Source organism: Ammodytes marinus (assembly GCF_949987685.1).
Source record: "Ammodytes marinus genome assembly, chromosome: 19".
In the NCBI taxonomy this organism is placed as follows: domain Eukaryota; kingdom Metazoa; phylum Chordata; class Actinopteri; order Uranoscopiformes; family Ammodytidae; genus Ammodytes; species Ammodytes marinus.
In genome coordinates this window covers 12,029,134-12,049,672 of record NC_137223.1, presented here as the reverse complement: position 1 = coordinate 12,049,672, position 20,539 = coordinate 12,029,134, and the positions used below count along the sequence as shown (strand labels likewise).

At 38.4% G+C, this 20,539-nt stretch overlaps 1 protein-coding gene across 1 annotated transcript; it reads right to left on the bottom strand.

Annotated features, from left to right (window-relative positions):
* Positions 1 to 1,585: 1,585 nt before the first annotated feature.
* On the bottom strand, positions 1,586 to 19,475 carry knl1 (kinetochore scaffold 1). The gene is made up of 28 exons (XM_080048331.1): positions 19,433 to 19,475; positions 19,266 to 19,318; positions 19,163 to 19,184; positions 17,903 to 17,946; positions 17,760 to 17,812; positions 16,900 to 17,587; positions 15,767 to 15,816; positions 13,818 to 14,097; positions 13,608 to 13,660; positions 12,117 to 13,251; positions 11,907 to 11,959; positions 10,315 to 11,550; positions 9,785 to 9,908; positions 9,616 to 9,674; positions 9,426 to 9,524; positions 9,158 to 9,273; positions 8,706 to 8,796; positions 8,459 to 8,575; positions 8,283 to 8,370; positions 4,224 to 4,286; positions 4,095 to 4,134; positions 3,881 to 3,985; positions 3,519 to 3,619; positions 3,302 to 3,367; positions 2,943 to 3,052; positions 2,196 to 2,317; positions 1,959 to 2,084; positions 1,586 to 1,810 (listed from the first exon to the last, which is right to left on the bottom strand). The coding sequence occupies exons 5-28, from the start codon at positions 17,808 to 17,810 to the stop codon at positions 1,714 to 1,716; spliced, it is 5,070 nt and encodes a 1,689-aa protein (XP_079904457.1). The 5' UTR covers positions 17,811 to 17,812; positions 17,903 to 17,946; positions 19,163 to 19,184; positions 19,266 to 19,318; positions 19,433 to 19,475; the 3' UTR covers positions 1,586 to 1,713.
* Between the last annotated feature and the right edge of the window lie 1,064 nt (positions 19,476 to 20,539).

The window sequence follows — 20,539 nt, the reverse complement described above, 5'->3', positions numbered from 1 at the left end:
TGACCCAACCCAAGATGATATAGCAAATAGAAACAAAATCACAATTGACAATTTTTTTTTACTTTTTATCCCCCGCCCCCTAAAAAATCTGAAACAATCTGGGCAGGAAAATGTCTATCACTGCCTTTAAACAAACAACTAAACTCTACAGTGACCTTTCCTCCATATAAGTTAACAATAAGTACATTCTTAAAAAAAAAAAAAAAAGTAACACAATGTGGTGACAATTGAAGGATACAGCAGGGATACAATGGAACACATTATATATGTTATGGGCCCATAGCGCCCTCTACAGCCTCCTCACAGTACAGCAATGAGCTGTCTGAAGGTGCATATTGAGGTCTGACTTGCATGTAATTGTATAAATGAGTGAAAACGAGAAACTTAATATTCATGATCAAAACCCATGTTTCTGGATTGACTATAAATCTACTGTATTAAAACACTTGAGTCACACAAAGTATAAGGTTTTGTTTCTGCAGTAATGTGAGCCAATGAGTGTCCTCCTGGTTAGGGAAGCTGTAGCTTACTAATTTTCACACAGATTGTTTATGAAATATCTCACTACTTAATTTAAATATTTCTTAAAAAGGTAGGCAGAATTCACTTCATTTGTAAAGTGACTATCAAGTCAGTGGAGCTCTCACAAGTCACTGAAAGTCCAGTACCGGTAGTCTAATGTTGATTGATTGATTGATTTACATTTAGCACCTATAACTAATGCCATATCACTTCTGATTTCACATTCTGTAAATCAATCATTATTATTGATGTTGTAGAAGGGAAGATTAAGAAAAGGTTAAGACCGCAGTATGTGCTCATTAATCATCATAGAAGACAATGCACAGAGAAAATTACTATGGAGAAGCTGACACTACTAAAATCGGGTTAAGATATGTCCAAAGCATTATAAAACCTGGATAGATAGGGGTGAACCGTCATCTTTGAGGAAAAAAATCTTTAATGATCACAATGGAAGATCACTTAAAACATTTGGTGGAATCAAAATGTAAAATATCGACAGAAGAACCCCTGGCTATGTTCCATAGTGGAAGTACAAACATTTCAACACGCAAAATGCGAAGCGATCATAAGGGATGTGGACTTTACAGCGGTGTAGCCTTAAGAAAACCACATCAGTGGGGCTTATCAGGATAAAATGCTTCGATTTGCCAGGCAGCATACAGATTGGACTCTGGAGCAATGGAAACAGGTTGTGTGGTCTGATGAGTCCAGATTGACCCGGTTTCAGAGTGATGGGTGCATCAGGGTAAGAAGCGAGGTGGATGAAGTGATGCTCCCGTTATGCCTATTGCTTGTGGGGGCAGTGTACAGTATGATCTGGGATTGCTTCAGTTTGTCAGGTCAATCAAGGTTATGTGCGGAAAAAAAAGCTCATCAAACGGCGCTACGGCGAATATGTGCCGTAATCAAAGCTAAAGATGGTTCAACGAAATATTTGAGTGCAACTTTTTTGGGGGGTAAATAAATATACAAAGAGATCTTTGTGTCTGAACATTTTATTGAGTCTCACCTTATTTAAATGTGACCACAGTTAACAGGTACAATTAAATCACAAGGACAAACAGTGAAAAAAACATTACAAAAAAACTGTACACTATTTTTAACATTTACCAACATCTATATATTGAACAAAAGAGTTTAATTACAAACGATTGGAATATCGTATTTAGACTGGACAAGTTCTTAGTCTCAGCACAGTAGACTTTCATGAATCTTTTTGATAATCTTGGTCAGGAGCTTCTTGCCTGGACTGAACGATGCCACAACCTCTTCAATCTGTTGGATCCTGCAAATAAATTAAAACTAGGTATTTTAAATGGCCCCTACTGGTCAACAATTTCACGTTCCATGCCTGAATTCCCCTCCAAATAGACACAAATACACCTCCCTTGTATTTTAAGAAGGTGATACATTTATATTTGAGTCAAACTTACGTTGTGCTTCCGATGATGTTTTTGAAGCTCTGTACTTGAAAGACACAGACCTGGTTGGTCAGGCTGACGGAGAAGATCACCTCAAACTTGGCAAATTTCTTGAGACTGCTAAAGACAATATGCACTCTAGAAAAAAAAGAGGAAATAATATTGTATAATGTAGCTCATTTATTTATTGTATTTAAAAAGTTATAATATACTGTATAAATAATACAATATGTAGTTGAGAGCTCTTACTGAGTGTCCACGCAGTTGATGTGGAGAATATCAAGTCTTAGACTGCCCCACATTTTCAGCAGACGCAGCTCCTCTCCCAGCAGACGACAGCGACTCACCACTAGGCCCACGTCATGGAGCAGCTGCCAACAACAGCAGACAAATATACAGAGGATCAACGTTTCAGTGGAACCAAGAAACATTGTATTCCCTTCATGGCAAGAACACACATTTGAAACGGAATACATCAAGTGACTGAATATTAGGTGTGGTAAAAAAAATTAAAAAAAGATTCATGTACCGGTATGTAACACGAGATGAGAACATGAGATTTTGAATCAATTCATAATTTGCAAGAATCGTTAAAAAAATGATATGCATTAAAAGAGTCACATTAACAAAGACAAAATTATGATATAAGACATATATATATATATATATATATATATATATATATATATATATATATATATATATATATATATATATATATATATATATATATATATATATATATATATTCAAGCCATAATTCACTCAGTGGACTGGAGATCCTGAAATCCTCCTTTGACTGAATCGAGAATCGATTTTGAATCTAATCGTGACCCCAAGAATCGGAATCCTGGGATTCCAAAAGATTCCCACCCCTACTGAATATTAGTTTAATATTTGCATCATCAGTGGAAAATACAGCGATCTAGAATGGGTTAAGACATGCAACTGCACATGTCCTCTCAATCAACAAAACCAATCTTGGTTAACACATACCTTGGGGACATGTCTCCTCGTTGGATATTTATCCACCCAGGCCGTTTCTCCCTCAATGTGCTGAGAAAGCAGTTTGTGAACAAGGGAAGTGTGGCCCTTTGATTTCTCATCTAGGAAGAAAAACAATACCAATTTACCAAATGATCAGTAACAAGAATGTCTGCGACATTATTTGTACCCACCACATTATAAAGAACAGCTAACGACAACATTCATTGGATAGTCCGATGAGTAGAACAGAGACAGTCATGAAGACATCAAGATTTTAACTCACTACAACATAATATGCTTAAAACAGATTTTGACAATCTAAGCAAATGCGCGCTCCTAACAGACCACTTCTGGTTTTCTTTTCTTACGGTCAAGATGATGTTTGAATGTGATGTTTGATATTTTCCTCTTGGACTGATTATCAGCATCATTTCCTTCAAAAACATAAAAAAAAAAAGATTGATATATTGTCATGATTTGTAAGAAGAATTCAAGCTAATCTTAATTTACGAAATATTAGATAATAACAAATACTAGTATAAACAGTATGAATGCCATGAAGACGGTCAAAGGGAGAAATCTTACCAGTGGATCTCATGTACACCACCTGTAGCTCCAGGGTCTCATAGAGGAAAGTGTAAAGCGTGCAGTTGTCCTTCGTCTCTTCTAACTTCCATTCATTCACCCTGAGGAAAGAAATTTACAAAAAAAAAAAAAAAAAAAAAAAAAAAGAAGAAGATTCATTCCGACATTACAGTGTACCGGTACTTAAACTACAAATACAAACGTATGGCTCTTATTCACGGATAGTTGAAGAGAGAACACAAGACACACTAGGACCAGGTTCCGCATTAGCAGCTTTTAGTATTTGGGTTCATACATGTTTTGAATTGTGCCCCAAGATCTTAAAAAAAAGAAGAAGAAAAAACGTTCAACTCAAAACTGACGTGTGCAGCATGTCCGCATGGTTCTCGAGGTTACTCTTCTCAGCTTTCAGCCTGTTCACTTTATCTGTATTCTGCTTCTTCTGCAGCCCCAATTCGGATATTTGTCTGTGGAATGAGAATTTTAAAAAAATTATAAAAAAATAAAATTAAAACATTTAGGCCTATGTATAGAAACTTAAAATGAAAGCAATGCTTATTAATCTTCTTAACTCACCGGTTATTATCCGCCAAAGCCTCTGTGACTTTCTGCAATTCTGTAAAAAAAAAAAAAAAAAAGATTTATTTAAATTAAATCGTACTCACAACACATACAAATAAATAAAACTGTGATATTATACGCTACCTTCCTGACATGATTTCAGACTTGGTGTGCCTTCAGATCCTTTCTCTTCATCTGCATGGAGTTCTAAAGAAAAGAAAAACCAGATGACTATGTTATGGTGGTGGCAGGCAAGCAGGACCCAAATGCAGACCGTTAAAAGTAAAGGGTAGTTTATTAAGGCTCAAAAAATGGCAAAAAGGCCAAAAGGCAAAAAAACACAGAGAGCACAGTACACAAGAAACACAGGACGAGACTCACCAACAACAACGGGACAAACCATAATGCAAGGACAAAGAACAAAGGAATGACGGGGTATATATCAAGCCCCAAACTCAGGGATTTTTACCAGCATCCAATAAGGAAGTGACCAAAATTGTAGTACCTCCCGGTGGCCACTGGGGGTGGTACCAAGACCAAGCCATTTTCAAATTCTTATTAAACCTATTTACATCCTGGTCCACAAAACCATTCTAGTCTGTATGTTTAGGTCATATCTCAGTGTTTCCCCTACCATTATACAGGCCTGGCGGCCGCCAGGCCAGCGGGACCCCCCTCCAGGCCAACAGCTGCCCAAAAAAATTAAATCATTTATTTTAAATTTTGTATGCGCGCCGCGGCGCGATGCGCGTGTGCATTCGGAGCGCACATGTCAAACAGGGAAACTGACGAGAAAGAACCTTCCTTTATAGGTCCATGGCATACACTGGAGATATTTAGGACCCAGGGAGTTGAACAGGAAAAAGTGCCGAGCAAAACTTAGAAAGTTAAAGTCGCTACGTCGCCGTAGCAACCAATCTGTATCAACAGCTGAGACAGTGCAGCAAGTTATCTTGAAAACAGCAGGCTATTGAAGCCCTACTAGGGATGGCCATTTAGATTTTTTTCCTTTAACCGGTTAACCACAGGAATTAACGGTTATTAACCGGTTAGCCGTTAAGATTTAATGTAGCCTAAATAGTGAAATACATGAAACATTATAGCAGGGCTCCCGACCTTTTTTTGTTCCAAGGACCTGCATATTAATTAAAAACAATTCAGGGACCAGTAGCTAATTTAAATGCCTACATTTTGACATTCACACGGCACCTTGTCTGTTGTGAGAAGAAGTCTAATATGCAAATGTAGGAGCAGAAAGTGAAATAAGTGACTGAAAAGGGACATTTACACACACACACACACACAGGCTTAGGGGATGGGTAGCCTACCGAAACCCGGTGCTAAGCAGTCCTGAGCACGGGGCAACATTTTGAAAGGCCGTAGTATTGATAAGCTCCAACGTTATCAGTACTGCATAACGGTACTTTACGCTTTTGTTTATGACGGATTTTCGCTATTGATCCTCGCACACAAGCATGGCAGACCTCTCTGTGTCTGTGCAGGGGCACTCACTGCCTGACTGTCACTCTCTCACACTCACTGAGACGGTGATAGATGCAGAACAGCATCCACCTCAAGAAGGCTAATGCTAGCGCTATGTTAAGCTAGCGGGAGCCCACGCTGATAATTATATTATACAAACACATGGCAGGGGAGTGTTGTGACCATAAGTTGTGACTGGCTATCTTTCCGGGAGCGTACCATGGACCTATTATAAAGTTGAGAGTAGCCTACACGACTCTGTTAATTCTTTGCCGACAGTTGGCATTCTTACATCCGGTTTAGCGATATCAAAATAAGAGTCCGAATTTCAGAGAAATTAAGATGATTTAATTTTTTTTAACCGTTTAACCTTTAGTATTAACCGGTTAAAGATCTTCTTAACGGTTAACCAGTTAACCATGGACATCCCTAAGCCCTACAAGCTTTATTTTTTGGTATTTTCACTGCTACTTTATTTTTATGTTTTAAATTGAGAAGTACATGAAATATAATGGTCGGAATACGAAATGTGGCTTATTTTGCACACATTTTGATTGATAGGCTAATCATGATGTGTAGCCTAGGTTCATTCATTTATTTTAAATTAATATTTGATAAATTAAAGAAAATGTTTCATGATCCAAATTATTCCAGAAATTAATACTAGACAGGACATACCTGTCTATATTAGGTCTTAGTGTTTATTGTATTTTATTTTCATATCCAGTCTTTTTCTTCAATAGTTTATATGGCTTGTGTCTCCAAATTATCCCAGAAAATTGTTTTAGACAGGACATATATGACAGCTGTTTACAGAGCAAAATAAATCAAATCGGATTTAGCTTCTCAAAGTATTTAGTAATTGCACCAGATTGATGCATTTAACTTTAAAAAGGTAAAGGTTTTCTTCCGTAGAGGCATGCCCCAAGACCAGGGCTGTACAGTGCGACAGTTTCGGTCGCATTTGCTACTGAAATTGATCACGTGCGATGATGAATACAAGTCCACTCGCACTAGCGCGACAGGTTGCTAATGAGGAGAGGCTGTCTTTGAAACACAGAGGAGCGCTGCACAACACTGCTTAGGGGGTCTACATTAACACTCGCCAAATGCGGGTAAATGTAGTCTTAGGCAAGTAAGTTATTGGGTCCACCCTCCACTTTGGCTGGTGAAAGATGTGTGCTCTGGATCTGTGCTTGTGCGGCGATTCTAGCGTCTAATAAACTTCACCAACGGTAATAACCGAAAGGAGACGGCTCTTAACAATAACGCAGGTAAGTTAGCGTGTGTGTAAACAGAACTTTTCCTGTGAGCCTTCACACTAAAAGCCTGTCGCTAGCCAAACGTGATTTGACTTTTATTTTGAAGCAGGTAAGAACAGGAAGTTAGCGCTTCACAGCCCTGCAGTGCGCTAGCTTGAAAATCAACTCATTCAGCTGCAGGGAGCAGTCAAAAGTAGTCTATTTAAAAACAAAGTTTGAAATAAGCCACTGAAGAACTACTCCCAACACATTCACAACAACCTAAATTACACCAATATGTAATAGGCTATGTTTAATGTTTTAAAGTTTGGTTTTTAATTAACAGAAGAACATTTTCTAAAAAAAAATATTATTATTAATATAATAATTATATTTATTATATTTTTATGGGAGAAATAATTCTGAATCAGCAAAAAATTGCAATTGGCAGGTTAGATTATTTTGTCTAAATTGCAATCAGTGCACCCCTTTTAATTTTTCTACAATTATTACTGCACACACTAGGATATCATATTCATTAAGAATCTCAAACGAGACCAAGATGACGGGCTCAAAGGTAATTAGAGCGAAATGCAAGGGTTAGGGTTATGCAAGTTTTCCATCATACTTTGTGTGCTACCAAATTTATTTTTGTGCTACTGATATTTTTTTGCTTGCTAGCACCAGTGCTACCACCTAAAACAATAAGCGTCCAGCCCTGCCCAAGACCCCACTAGAAGGTCCATTCTCACCCAGCAGTCTCAAAAAATCCTGAGGGAAACACAAAATGTACAAACGTACCGAATGTGAAGGCATAACCCTATGCCCTAATTTGTAGCGGGCTGTCAAAATAGGCTTATCCATAATACGGTTAGTTTTGGTCAATTTCTACTAGAAATTTGGTACGCACACCAGCTTTTACCACCGGGCCTAAAAAAAATTCTAGGGGAAACACTGTATCTCCATGACAACACTGAGGGGGTGAATTTTGTTCTAGCAGGCTAGTTTTTATTCTTTTGGAGGTTAAAATGCATTGGTGCGATCTCTTGAGTGACAGCTCTCCGCCCGTTGTCCCTCACTTTGCCTCGGAGGTATACGTCAGCTAGATGGGCGTATCTCCCTACCCCCGACGTGAGGCGGAGTAAAAATCTCACAAAATGGCGACGCGCATAAACCAGGATTATTGGATGCCGTGTGAATAACTGAGGTCAGCACGGATGATACATCCATATTAGTATCTATGGTATATATACCAGACACAACGAGGAACAGGTGAACCACATCAGGGCGGGGCCAGTAATCAAACAGGAGGGAAACTTGACAGGACATGGGGAGAAACAAGACCGACATAACAAACTAAAACAGGAAACACAGGGACACCACCAAAACAAGACAAGACACAGACAGACCATGACAGATTAGAGAGAACAGAGTTAGTTCATTCATACCGCTAGGAGTCACTTCACCACAGCAGCCATACCTGTTTCTAATTCAAGAATACAGTCGTCCAAACTTTTTATCATCTGATCCGCTGATTCGATTGATCCTCTCAACCTCTGTTGCTCATCCTGAAAAGATTTTTTTTAATGTAAATTGCCTTCAATGCTCTCAAAATATCCACGTTTTAATTCCGGATTTCTCTGTGAAAGCTCTTACCAGATTGGCCTGTGCAAGGTTCGAGTACAAGCCCTCCTTCATTTCATGTGAGCGAACTTTGCTCGTCTTTCTGAAGAAGTTCTTCCTCTCTTTTAGTTTGGCACCAAAAGATTTGAACTGTGAATTCAAAGAAACACATTGCAGGTTAGGAATAAGATCATATGTCTAATTGATCATTTTACCACTGCCACATCTACACATAGCTAAGTAAACATGTCACATGAACAGAAGAGTTATCTTTCAGTACCTCTTCCTCTGAAAGATTTCTCATTTCTTCCCACAAAGTTCTATTTACAATGTTCAGTGGTGTGTCAAGGTCCTGCATTCGCACCTTCAACCTGGGAAGAGGACAAAAGTCATTATTCCTATTTTTTTTTAGTTAAACACATGTTATGCACATATATTACAATAGTGTCTTTCTATACAACTTCCATTTTATGCGTCAGTTTCTGGCAAAATCTCCAAACAAAATACATTGCTTTGCATATTAAATAGCAGTTAATCAAGCATTACTTTGTTAATTTAAACATAGCAAGAGTTTTTAAAAATCATAATGGGCCACCTCAAATGAGGCTTGAATCGGTCTCATGAAAGAATAACCTTAAGGATATATGGTGTGCTGAATAGTCCACACTACTAACATCTAACATCCCATTAATTTGAGTCGCATATGCGTTCTACAACAGTAAGAGTACATACCCCTCCACTTTTTCTGTGAGGTTATGGACGTCCGTCTGATACACCAACTGTTTAGGTCGGGTTATATGTCTGTCTTTTAACAAGTCCATCGCCGTGCAATCTGTGTCCGACAAAAGCTGCAAAACATTTTGTTTAAATGTCACAATGCTTCATTTTGCTATGGTTTTTACACAGTTTTATTTTTTTATAAAAGGACCACCTTGAAAAGAAGATGGTTTAATCTAAGGGGTTATTCCCAATTCAGATATACCAGTAAAGGTTGACCTACTCTGCCAGGAAGGATACTTTGCCGAGGATTATGGATGACAAAGTCTATGTTGAAGAGTTTAAAGAACTCTAACACAGTAATGATGCCATCGTCGAATTTCTGTAATCAAAACATTGAAGTCAATCAAATAATAGACATGAGATCAAATAATATTAGAAAGAAAGATTCCTCAAATAGGTAAACAATATACCCTCTGCGCATCATTGGCATAATCTTCGAGCTGAGATTCGAACAGGCTTTGTTTAAAAGCTGAAAAATAAAAACATTATTCATTTGCAGCACATTTACATTAGGAAAACATTGGAAAATAAGAATCCTAATGATTATCAACAACACTAGGTGAATCCATAATAGCTTACATGGTTCAAATGTAGCTTCACATCTGATGCTGGCTGAGTGAATACTGTTGGAGTAATCTGTGGTCTGTGTAGTCAGGCTCTGAGCTGTAGTTATGTTGTCATCGCACTCCTGAGGCTGTAATCCCTGGCAACACATAAAACAAAAGGGGAAAACAGAAAATGAAGAATGTAATAAAAACACACACAAAACATAAGAAAGTGATCAAATAAGCCGTACTTCTCAAATCAAAGTCAGTATTCACCTAAGGGGGCTGCATATCCTATATATTCAGAGTAATACATTTCAAGAGCTCTAATACTATCTAAAATCTGACAATTTGCCTCAATTTCTACAATTTTCTTTAACAACTAAAGGCCAATCAAAACCATATCCCTTTGGGTAAACTGAATGCTTTTAATGTGAAAAAGAAAACAGAACAGGAAGTGTTGAGTTTCAAATGTAACTGCAACTGATGATGCATTTCATATTCATCCATAAATACAGACCCAACCCATAATTTGAAAATATTCAGTACCACATTTTGACCTACCAATTCAACATGGGGGGATGTCTCAGCTGCTCCCGTTCCCTTCTCATCCTCCAAATTATTTTCATCTTCTGGCAAAGGTCTGTTTTTTCCATGGACAGAACTAACAAAGTCCTGTTCAAATACATTGTCCCTTAAGGACTCATCCATGTTGAACTCCTGAGGAGGACCCTCTATGTCAGCGGTTTTCTGAGGACTCCTTGTGTCCAACATTTCTGACATATCTTCATAACTACCGAGCTCTTCGTCGTAAATATCGCTCACATCGTTGTCAAAGCTGCTCAGCTGATTGGTAACATTGACAGTGATCGTCTTGGTATGTTCTCCCACAGAATTCACCTTCCTTGGACCCTCAGGTTTGCTTCTTTGGGGGAGTTTTGCCTTAAAGCCTCCCACTGAGAGCCTTGACATAAGTTGTTTAGTCTTCAAGTTGAACGGGGTTGCAGCAGACAGTTGTTCTTCTTGCACAGACTGAGTTTGTGTATTTTCTTCAGTGTTTACCAAACTCTTTGCAAGTTCACGTTCCAGATCAGGTAGAGATTTGGTTTTGACTTCTGAGTTTTTGTCCATGTCGTGTTCCAGGTGAGGCAAAGGTACTGTGCGGCTCCCTGATGCTATTGCCATAGCAATAGCATCAGGAGCTGAACTTATCATGTGGCTCAAACGCCTTACTTTTGAACGAAGATTGGCTAAATTCATTGGTCCGGACTTTCTTGTAGGCACACAATTAACATCATTGTCAACAGACGTGGGTGAACTTTCCATCTTCTGTGATAAAGAACAAGTTTCATTAGTTGGTTCGAGTTCTTTCCTGGTGTCATTATCAACCGAGTCAATGTTGTCTGAACGGTTTGGGATTTCCACAAAATCAGGGATGGAAGATACCAATGCTTTGCTGTTCTGGTGTGAAGAAGCCTCTGTGATCTTTAAGTGGTTAGAACTAGAGTACAAGTCATGTGTGGAAGAATTGCCTTGAGGTGGCTCGACAATACAAGTTGGTGTCCAAAGTTGGCCTGTTTGAGCCTCAGTCATATCCATGCTCAAATTGTCTTCTGGACAGTGTGTTGTTGTTTTATTTACCGGCTTCTCCATGATATCAGCCACACCAGGTGCATGCGTTTTAAGTTTTAACACATCAACTATGTTTACAGTGTGACTTCGTGTCACATCCAAACAGGCATCATCGGAAGTGAACCGCACTGTTTTTTCTCTGCAGTCATCTTCAGCATCAAGCCTGACCTAAGGAGGACAGTAATGAAAGATGTGTCAACTTTTATCTTACATTGAGTAGTCTTTATCACTTCATGAGCACAACATTTAAACATTTCACTGGTGTCATACATAAACAACAACATCTACTTTAAAAGAAAAGCAAAAAGTACAATCAATGTTTTTTTTTATAACTCAACAAGCATGTTGTGAATCTATACCACTTAGGGTCAGGTAATGATAAAAAATAACTGACTGTACAATGTGTTGTCTTATCATTTCAGAAATCAACTGTTAAAACCAAAACAATGACGTACATGGACAATAATCCTTTATTAAAAAAAACAACTGTATAAAAGATAAAACAAGCAAAGTCTTAAACTCACCTGATTTCTCTGCAAATTTGTCTTTAGAGGCGCACACCATGCTTTTTCCATACCTAAATTTAGAAAATGGTTAATAAGAAGCTATTCAAACATAAGTAACATAACAATTTGTTACAATATGTTTTTGATATATGTTTTCATTCCCATTGTTCTCACAAAAGTATTTTTAACTACAGTACAACAAACTTGGAAAGTTTTGCATTTCCATACCTCTGTAGTTTGAGGATCCCAGTGCTTGGCTGTGCTGCTGTCGTGAAGTCACCTCTGCCTTCTTCAAAGACATGTCTTGTGTAGGGAGAAGAAACGGAAAAGGTTCATCTGAGCCACTGACTTCCAGAATGCGGCCTGTCAGCGCTTTAGTCATATCCATGCTCACATCATTTTCAGGACAGATTGTGTCACCATGAAATGATTCTCCAAAGCTCCTGGTTGTATTCATCTGTTGATTTACTTTACCACTGGGTGCATTCATTTTAGAGAGACTTTGGGGGAGTTTTGCCTTAAAGCCTCCCACTGAGTGCCTTGCCATAAGTTGTTTAGTAATCAAGTTGAAGGGGGTTGCAGCTGACAGTTGTTCTTCTTGCACAGACTGAGTTTGTAAATTTTCTTCAGTGTTTACCAAACTCTTTGCAAGTTCAGGTTCCAGATCAGGTAGAGATTTGGTTTTGTCTTCTGAGTTTTCGTCCATGTCGTGTTCCAGGTGAGGCAAAGGTACTGTGTGGCTCTCCATAGCAATAGAATCAGGAGCTGAACTTATCATGTGGCTCAAACGCCTTACTTTTGAATGAAGATTGGCTAAACTCATTGGTCCGGACTTTCTTGTAGGCACACAATTAACATCATGGTCAACAGACGTGGGTGAACTTTCCATCTTCTGTGATAAAGAACAAGTTTCATTAGTTGGTTCGAGTTCTTTCCTGGTGTCATTATCAACCGAGTCAATGTTGTCTGAATGGTTTGGGATTTCCACAAAATCAGGGATGGAAGATACCAATGCTTTGCTGTTCTGGTGTGAAGAAGCCTTTGTGATCTTTAAGTGGTTAGAACTAGAGTACAAGTCCTGTGTGGAAGAATTGCCTTGAGGTGGCTCGACAATACAAGTTGGTGTCCAAAGTTGGCTTGTTTGAGCCTCAGTCATATCCATGCTCAAATTGTCTTCTGGACAGTCTGTTGTTGTTTTATTTACCGGCTTCTCCATGATATCAGCCACACCAGGTGCATGCGTTTTAAGTTTTAACACATCAACTATGTTTACAGTGTGACTTCGTGTCACATCCAAACAAGCATCATCGGAAGTGAACCGCACTGTTTTTTCTCTGCAGTCATCTTCAGCATCAAGCCTGACCTAAGGAGGACAGTAATGAAAGATGTGTCAACTTTTATCTTACATTGAGTAGTCTTTATCACTTCATGAGCACAACATTTAAACATTTCACTGGTGTCATACATAAACAACAACATCTACTTTAAAAGAAAAGCAAAAAGTACAATCAATGTTTTTTTTTATAACTCAACAAGCATGTTGTGAATCTATACCACTTAGGGTCAGGTAATGATAAAAAATAACTGACTGTACAATGTGTTGTCTTATCATTTCAGAAATCAACTGTTAAAACCAAAACAATGACGTACATGGACAATAATCCTTTATTAAAAAAAACAACTGTATAAAAGATAAAACAAGCAAAGTCTTAAACTCACCTGATTTCTCTGCAAATTTGTCTTTAGAGGCGCACACCATGCTTTTTCCATACCTAAATTTAGAAAATGGTTAATAAGAAGCTATTCAAACATAAATAACATAACAATTTGTTACAATATGTTTTTGATATATGTTTTCATTCCCATTGTTCTCACAAAAGTATTTTTAACTACAGTACAACAAACTTGGAAAGTTTTGCATTTCCATACCTCTGTAGTTTGAGGATCCCAGTGCTTGGCTGTGCTGCTGTCGTGAAGTCACCTCTGCCTTCTTCAAAGACATGTCTTGTGTAGGGAGAAGAAACGGAAAAGGTTCATCTGAGCCACTGACTTCCAGAATGCGGCCTGTCAGCGCTTTAGTCATATCCATGCTCACATCATTTTCAGGACTGATGTTAACAGTGTGACTCCGAGTCATATCCATGAACTCGTCACCTGCAGAGAATATTATTGTTTTCTCTCTGCATTCACCTTTCGTATCAAGGATAACCTGTAGAAGAATAAACATATATAATTTAATATCTAACTATAATCATAATAATAATATAATAATTATACGTAAATGGATACATGTCGTAATTTCCATGCAGGTAATTTCAGCATGCTATAAAGGATTAAGCGTTTATTTTTGGACCTTCATTCTAACACTGGGCTGTCCAAACTACCATTTTTAATTGGCCCGCAGCAAATTAAAAAAATATGGAATACTGCCGATATCGTAGTGGTTAATGCCATTGACAGGGGCACGGGCGAGAGGAGCTAGAATCCCGGTCAATGCAAACATTAAAACTCGACAGAACTCTTTTTTTCCCTCACAGTGGAAATACACTGTGATATTAATCAGCTCAACTAATTAATAAATTAAAGTTTAAAACATTTTCTAACAAACAGTTGATGTGTTAACAAGCCCATTAACTTATTGTATAACAAGCTTGAAAGATAGCCTATCCTTCCCTTTTCCCCCTTTATACAGGGCTGTGAAAGGGGGGGGGGTCACCATCCTGACTGAGAATCAATTTGAGGATGCCGTTTTGAGAATCAGTTGCCAACATTTTGTAAAAACCATTCACATATAGGGGAGAACGGGGTAATTTGTCACACGGGTTGGTTGTCACAATCGTTATATCTTGGAACCAGAAGGCGCTGTCTGTGAAATTTTGGTATGTAAATATCCAGAATTGGGATCAGAGGTCACCTACATAGTCTTCCTTGGAGTTAGACTGCTGAATTTGAGGTGAGACTACTGTTTGTGTTTTTCATGTCAAATTGAAAATATTTAGCTCCTCAGTATTTTTCTTCTAGGCTTTTACACAATGGGTTTATAACAAAACACTTGTTACCCATACAAAGTGTGAAGGGTAAACTATAGTTTAGATTGTGGTTAGCAAGCTAATTAGTTGTCAGATGGTTGTTGGCCTTGATGCTAGCAAGAAATTCAAGTAGGGGTTGGTCGTCACATTTTTTGGGGGGTTGGTTGTCACATGTTATCTCAAGGCTGCAGCCAGAAAAGGAACCCAATAACGAAAGAAATCGTCAAGCTGTATCGTCACTGACACCCCAGAGAAGGAAAGAATAGAGCAGGAAAAGGCAGCTAGCATGCAAAAGAAAAAAGGGCAACAAAATCAAAACAACCCAGTACATCCCAAACTAGACCAGCTGCCAAGGCTACAGTAAGTTATGTAGGCCTATTTGTCAACTTGACAATGCAATTAAACTTTCAAATTTAGTTCTACTTTCTTGCCTTCTTTTTAAGATTATTCCCATTAAGATAACATTGTGACAAACAACCCCATAGTGTTTGACAACCGACCCCTTGATGGGGTTGGTTGTCACAATGTGTAAGGGTGTCTTTGATGATTAATTTCTTCTTTTTTACAATAAGATAGAAAAAGTGAGGGGTACACATTTCAAGCCAACACCTTAAGCTTCAATTTAATGTAGGAATGACTATTGAAAGATGTTTAGGTGATGAGCAATTCTCACTAGAGTAAAAAGTGTGCCTACTTACCCCGTTCTCCCCTAATTGATTTCGCTATATTTTGATATATTTCACCCCTAGTGAATGGCCCGGCCCTTGTTGTATTTTTCAGTATTTGGCACTCAGTGAAAAAAGTTTGGACACCCCTGTTCTAAAAACAAGTAAAATAATAAAAACTCACCTTGGGTTGTTGATGAGAAGCATCTATAGGATTCTTTGAGGATGTCATATCTGTAAAGTAAAATGCAATTTAGCCATGTTCAAAGCATTAGTAATAAAATAATGCCTCACCCCTAATATATAAAAGATGCATTAAGACAAAACAAGAAGTATATAAGTGTTTAAACATTTAGTGCATTAAAGATGGAGTCAGCGGTCCTAGAGCACACTTGTTTCTAAATCACTTTGTCAAAATCAGTGAAAATCTCCTAATGACTAATGTACTCTGACTCGGGGTCGCTGTGCGAGATCAGCCGTCCAAGGAGTGGACTCTCCCCCTGCTGCTAGTGCCACACATCAGCATTGAGTCATCACTCAGCAGGATAGTCATCTTTCTACTCTCATGCCTGTTAACTCTCTATGTTCTCTTTGCTTCGCTCATTGGTTGTCTGTCTGTCCTCTTCCAGGTTTCCCTGGTGGAGACGAGACGGTGTGGATAAGGTCCATCCTCTGGCAGCATCTGAAGTCCTTCTGCATTCACATACACTATTTATATTCTGTTTTAGTATTAGCATGTAAACATTTTGTCAATGATTTTATTCCTTTGTGATTTTCTATTCTTCTTCTTGTTTACATCTATTGCATGATGTCCGTCCTGGGAGAGGGATCCCTTCTTCTGTCACTCCCTGAGATTTTTCCCGTTAAAAGGGGTTTTTACTGGGAGTTTTTTCTCCGTTGAAAAAAGGTTCTAAGGGCCGAGGGAGTCATACTGTACGGAATGCAAGCCCACTGAGGCAAAAGTCTATTTGTGATGTTGGGCTATACAAATACATCTGATTTGATTTTGATTTGATTGAATGATCCACTGCCTATGTACTGTGTGTGCGCTGAAAAATAAATCTGGTGTTAATACACAGCCTAGGCTCTTTGAACATAAACAAAGAGTTTGTAAATAGAGGGGTCCACCGCAGCTAGCAACATGGCAGTTTACAGAGCCTAGGCTGTGTATGACCACTGGATTTGTTTAAGCCCATACACAGTACAGTCATGTATCAGATTGTGAGGAGATATTCTCCGATTTTGACTAAAAGTGATTTCGACAACAAAACTGTAGAATCACTTACTCCACCTTTAATGAAATTGAAAATTAACTACCTTTTGGGGTGAAAGATGTCAATGTTTTACTGCTGGGCTGTTGTTTGGTCTCCTCTGCTGTCTGTGACTGTAGTTGGGAGTACATTTCTTGCGAGGGAAAAAGCCACCGAAAGGCATCATCATCATTGTCAGGGGATCCCTGAATGTGGCCTGTCTGAGCTTCCGTCATATCCATGCTTACATCATCTTCTGGACGGAGTGCACATGCATTGGATGATTGACCAATATTCCTGCATGCATTGAGTGACTTGTCCATCACGGCTGAAACAGAAAATGGAGCCCGATTTTCTTTATCCACGAAGGGCCTTTTAGTTTTAATCTGAGCCAAGGGGCCGTTTGTTTCATGAGAGGAGGCTCCAGCAGGACTGATACAGGGGCCACTTGGTTCATAGAGGAAGTTTTTCAACCCAAGATCTAAAGAAGGCACCGTCGTGGATACGCTTCTCTTCGCTGCAATTAAATCCACGTTTTTGCCAGTTGGAAGCGATGCTGACCAACTTGTCATGTTCCCAGTATGACTTGTGGTCATATCCATGGACACGTCATTGTTTTGGAGTGAAATGTCTCCAAGCAATTCTCCATCTTTGGCAATGTGTATAGTGTGACTCTGGGTCATGTCCATGAATGCATCATCTGATGCAAACATCACCGTTTTCTCCCCAAAGGCATGCCTCATGCCAACGCTGACCTGTTGAAGATAAGTAGCTACATGTCAATGAACAGTCACTAAATATTGAGTTTTTGCATGAACATATCTGATAAACACCATTATAAAGCTTTGTAATAATATAGTAAAATTATAACAAAGCGATTTAACCATGTGTCAGCAGTAGCCAACAGCAGAGAGACTTCAAGCTCACCTTATCCCTGTATTGAGAAGCGTGTAGAGGAGCATTCAGCAGGGTTTCCATTCCTATATTTGAAGATTAAGTAACATGTTATTACATTGCAATAGATAATGGGAGCACGTTGTGATTTAAAGTTGAAAACTGTTTATTCCTACCTGTAATTTGTTGATCACCATTTTCAATGACAGCAACCTGGACCCTTATGCAACAGGAAACAATATTTATGTTACTTTGACAGAAAAATACGAAAGGTTCAGTGAAATACATGGTCACCCATAAAGTTGGAACAAAGTACTTTTGACCTTCTCATGAAATAATTGTGACAATGTGATTTATTCTCGATAGATAAAGTGTATATCTTCTCAAAACTTTATTGATCATGCTCATCCAAACATATGACAGTGAAAATTAAACCACAATTAACCTTTGCGAACTGTTTGCAAAAATTGGGGGTATTGAACTATAAAATGTTTTTTAGAATGTTTGCACCTTGGTCAATTGGACACAAAACATACATTTTAGGGTATTTCATGCATAGGGATGTCCAATTTCAAATGTGACTCACTCGTGACATTTGTTGGCACTGTGCGGGAGACGCTCCCCTCTCCATCTGATCGCTGATCAGATCAGCATATTTACGCGTCCTCTCTATCAAATGTAATATATGAGGTCGGATCAAGTCCGGCCAAATTCACACCACAAACGAACTGCAGCAAAGTGCGTTTAGAAGCGCACAGAGACTACATCTGCAGGTGGGTCTCGGAGCGCTTGTATGGTCCGCCCCCGAGTGCGATTGCTGTATTCATACCTGACTGAAAGATGCACACGGAAGGCGGATGTGCACCTGAGTTAGTTTCAACCAAACTAAACACGGCAGGTGTGAATACACCCTAAGTGGTTAGAACCTCTGTGATGACTGCATCCAGGAAACCACTCTAGCAGGCGGCAGCTCAGTGATGGTATAGGCCGGTTTTCATTATTGAAGAAAAACACCATTTGTGGTGCTGGATGGAAACATCAACGCAGTAATGTTCAGGGAACTATTGCCTCCCGCTAGCAAGAAGGGTCTGGGAACAACGTAAGGCTGCATGACGACAACCAAACCCACATAGGGCAGCTGCAGTGAGATAATTTCTTGATGCAAAGGGGGTTTAAAAGATGGCATGGCTTGCCTGCCCCAATGTTTTTAAAACCTGAATACACAGTTGGCAAAGGTTAATTTAATTTTGGATGAGATTGATGAATAATGTTTTGAGAAGAAGATATATACTTTATCTATCAAGAATAAATCTCATTATCACAATCATTTCATTTGAAGAGATCAAAAAGATTTTTTTCCAACTTTTTGGGCGACCGTGTAGTATAATATAAGACCATCATCTGAATAACAACTGTAAAGCATCATGTCACCTTACCCATTTGGTGTGGCTGCTGCTGCTGTGGAGTAAAAGAGTGCAAATATTACAAATGTGCTTGAATTAAAAAATGGCATACCTGGAAATACTAACTTATACTTACTTGTTAATGACTCTTGTAAAGGACTTCGGACAGGAGAGGTATTTTGTACATCCCTGTGAAGATAAAATATTCTGATGAGTGTGTTTCACATTTTTGTCTTCCAGAAAAAAAAAACATGTGTGAGTCCGTGTGGAAAATTAAACCTGACTTTATTTTTAGTGTCTTACTTTGAAAAGAGAAGAACATCGTTGGCAGCGGCAAAACTGACTCTTCTCGAAGCCCTCCTTTCCACTGGTTTTGCAAACTCCACCTTAATGAAAGAAAAAATTTAATAACATAAATAACAACAATACATTACGTAAAATATTAAAAAACAAACATATTAACACTTTGTAAGGGTGATAATTGATACAAATAAAATATTTTCAGTGGGAGTGGGACTTAAATTACAGCATGAATACCCAATTTCCCACATAAATACACAAAGATAAAAAATAAAAAATAAAATAAAATAAAATCAGGCAAATGTATTACCTTATTTTCCTTCTCCTCTGGATCAGGGATTCTGATTGATTTACGTTTTAAAATCTGAAATCATCAATTGCAGACAATATGGTTCAGGAAGATTAATTATTCACAAAAAGTAAAAAATATAGAGTATATGTATATCTTGTCCATAAAATGATTTGTTGCACTGACCGAAGAAATGCGACGCTTGGAATATCCGCTCCCTCCCCTGCAACACAAAAAAATTAAACACAGTATTCAGCTCTCTGTCATATGTGCATGTGAGGTTGTTTAACTAATTGTACTGTAAAATGTATTAGCCAGTAAATGACACGTGTAAAAATGTTATTTATGTGTAAACTGTTCCTCTGAGGATCAGGCACAAAATAAAATCATTTTCACTCACTGGTTCTTGACAGGATCCAGAGGCTCCATATTAAGACTGTGAACATATGAAAACAGAAAACACATACAGTAAACCGTAGCATCTGTAGTATATTATTACTGTAAAGATGATAAGAAATGGACCTAAGTGAAATATATGCAACAAAAAAAGTGCCTTGACTTTCTATCATCACCCTGCATGATTGTCAAATGTTTGCCAGAGCATTGACATGACTCCCGTACTGTACTTTTGTGTGAAAAATGAAATGGCCTCGATGATATCAGTGATTATGGCAATGTTAAGTCATATTTTCAGCACAATAGTTTAGGGTTTTAACTTCCAACATCAAGACTGTGCAGCATTTTCTGTGGCTTCAGGGTTTCAAAGAGTTGTATATAAGAATGTGTCATACTTTTTAAAGACAATTATGAATGCAAATTAA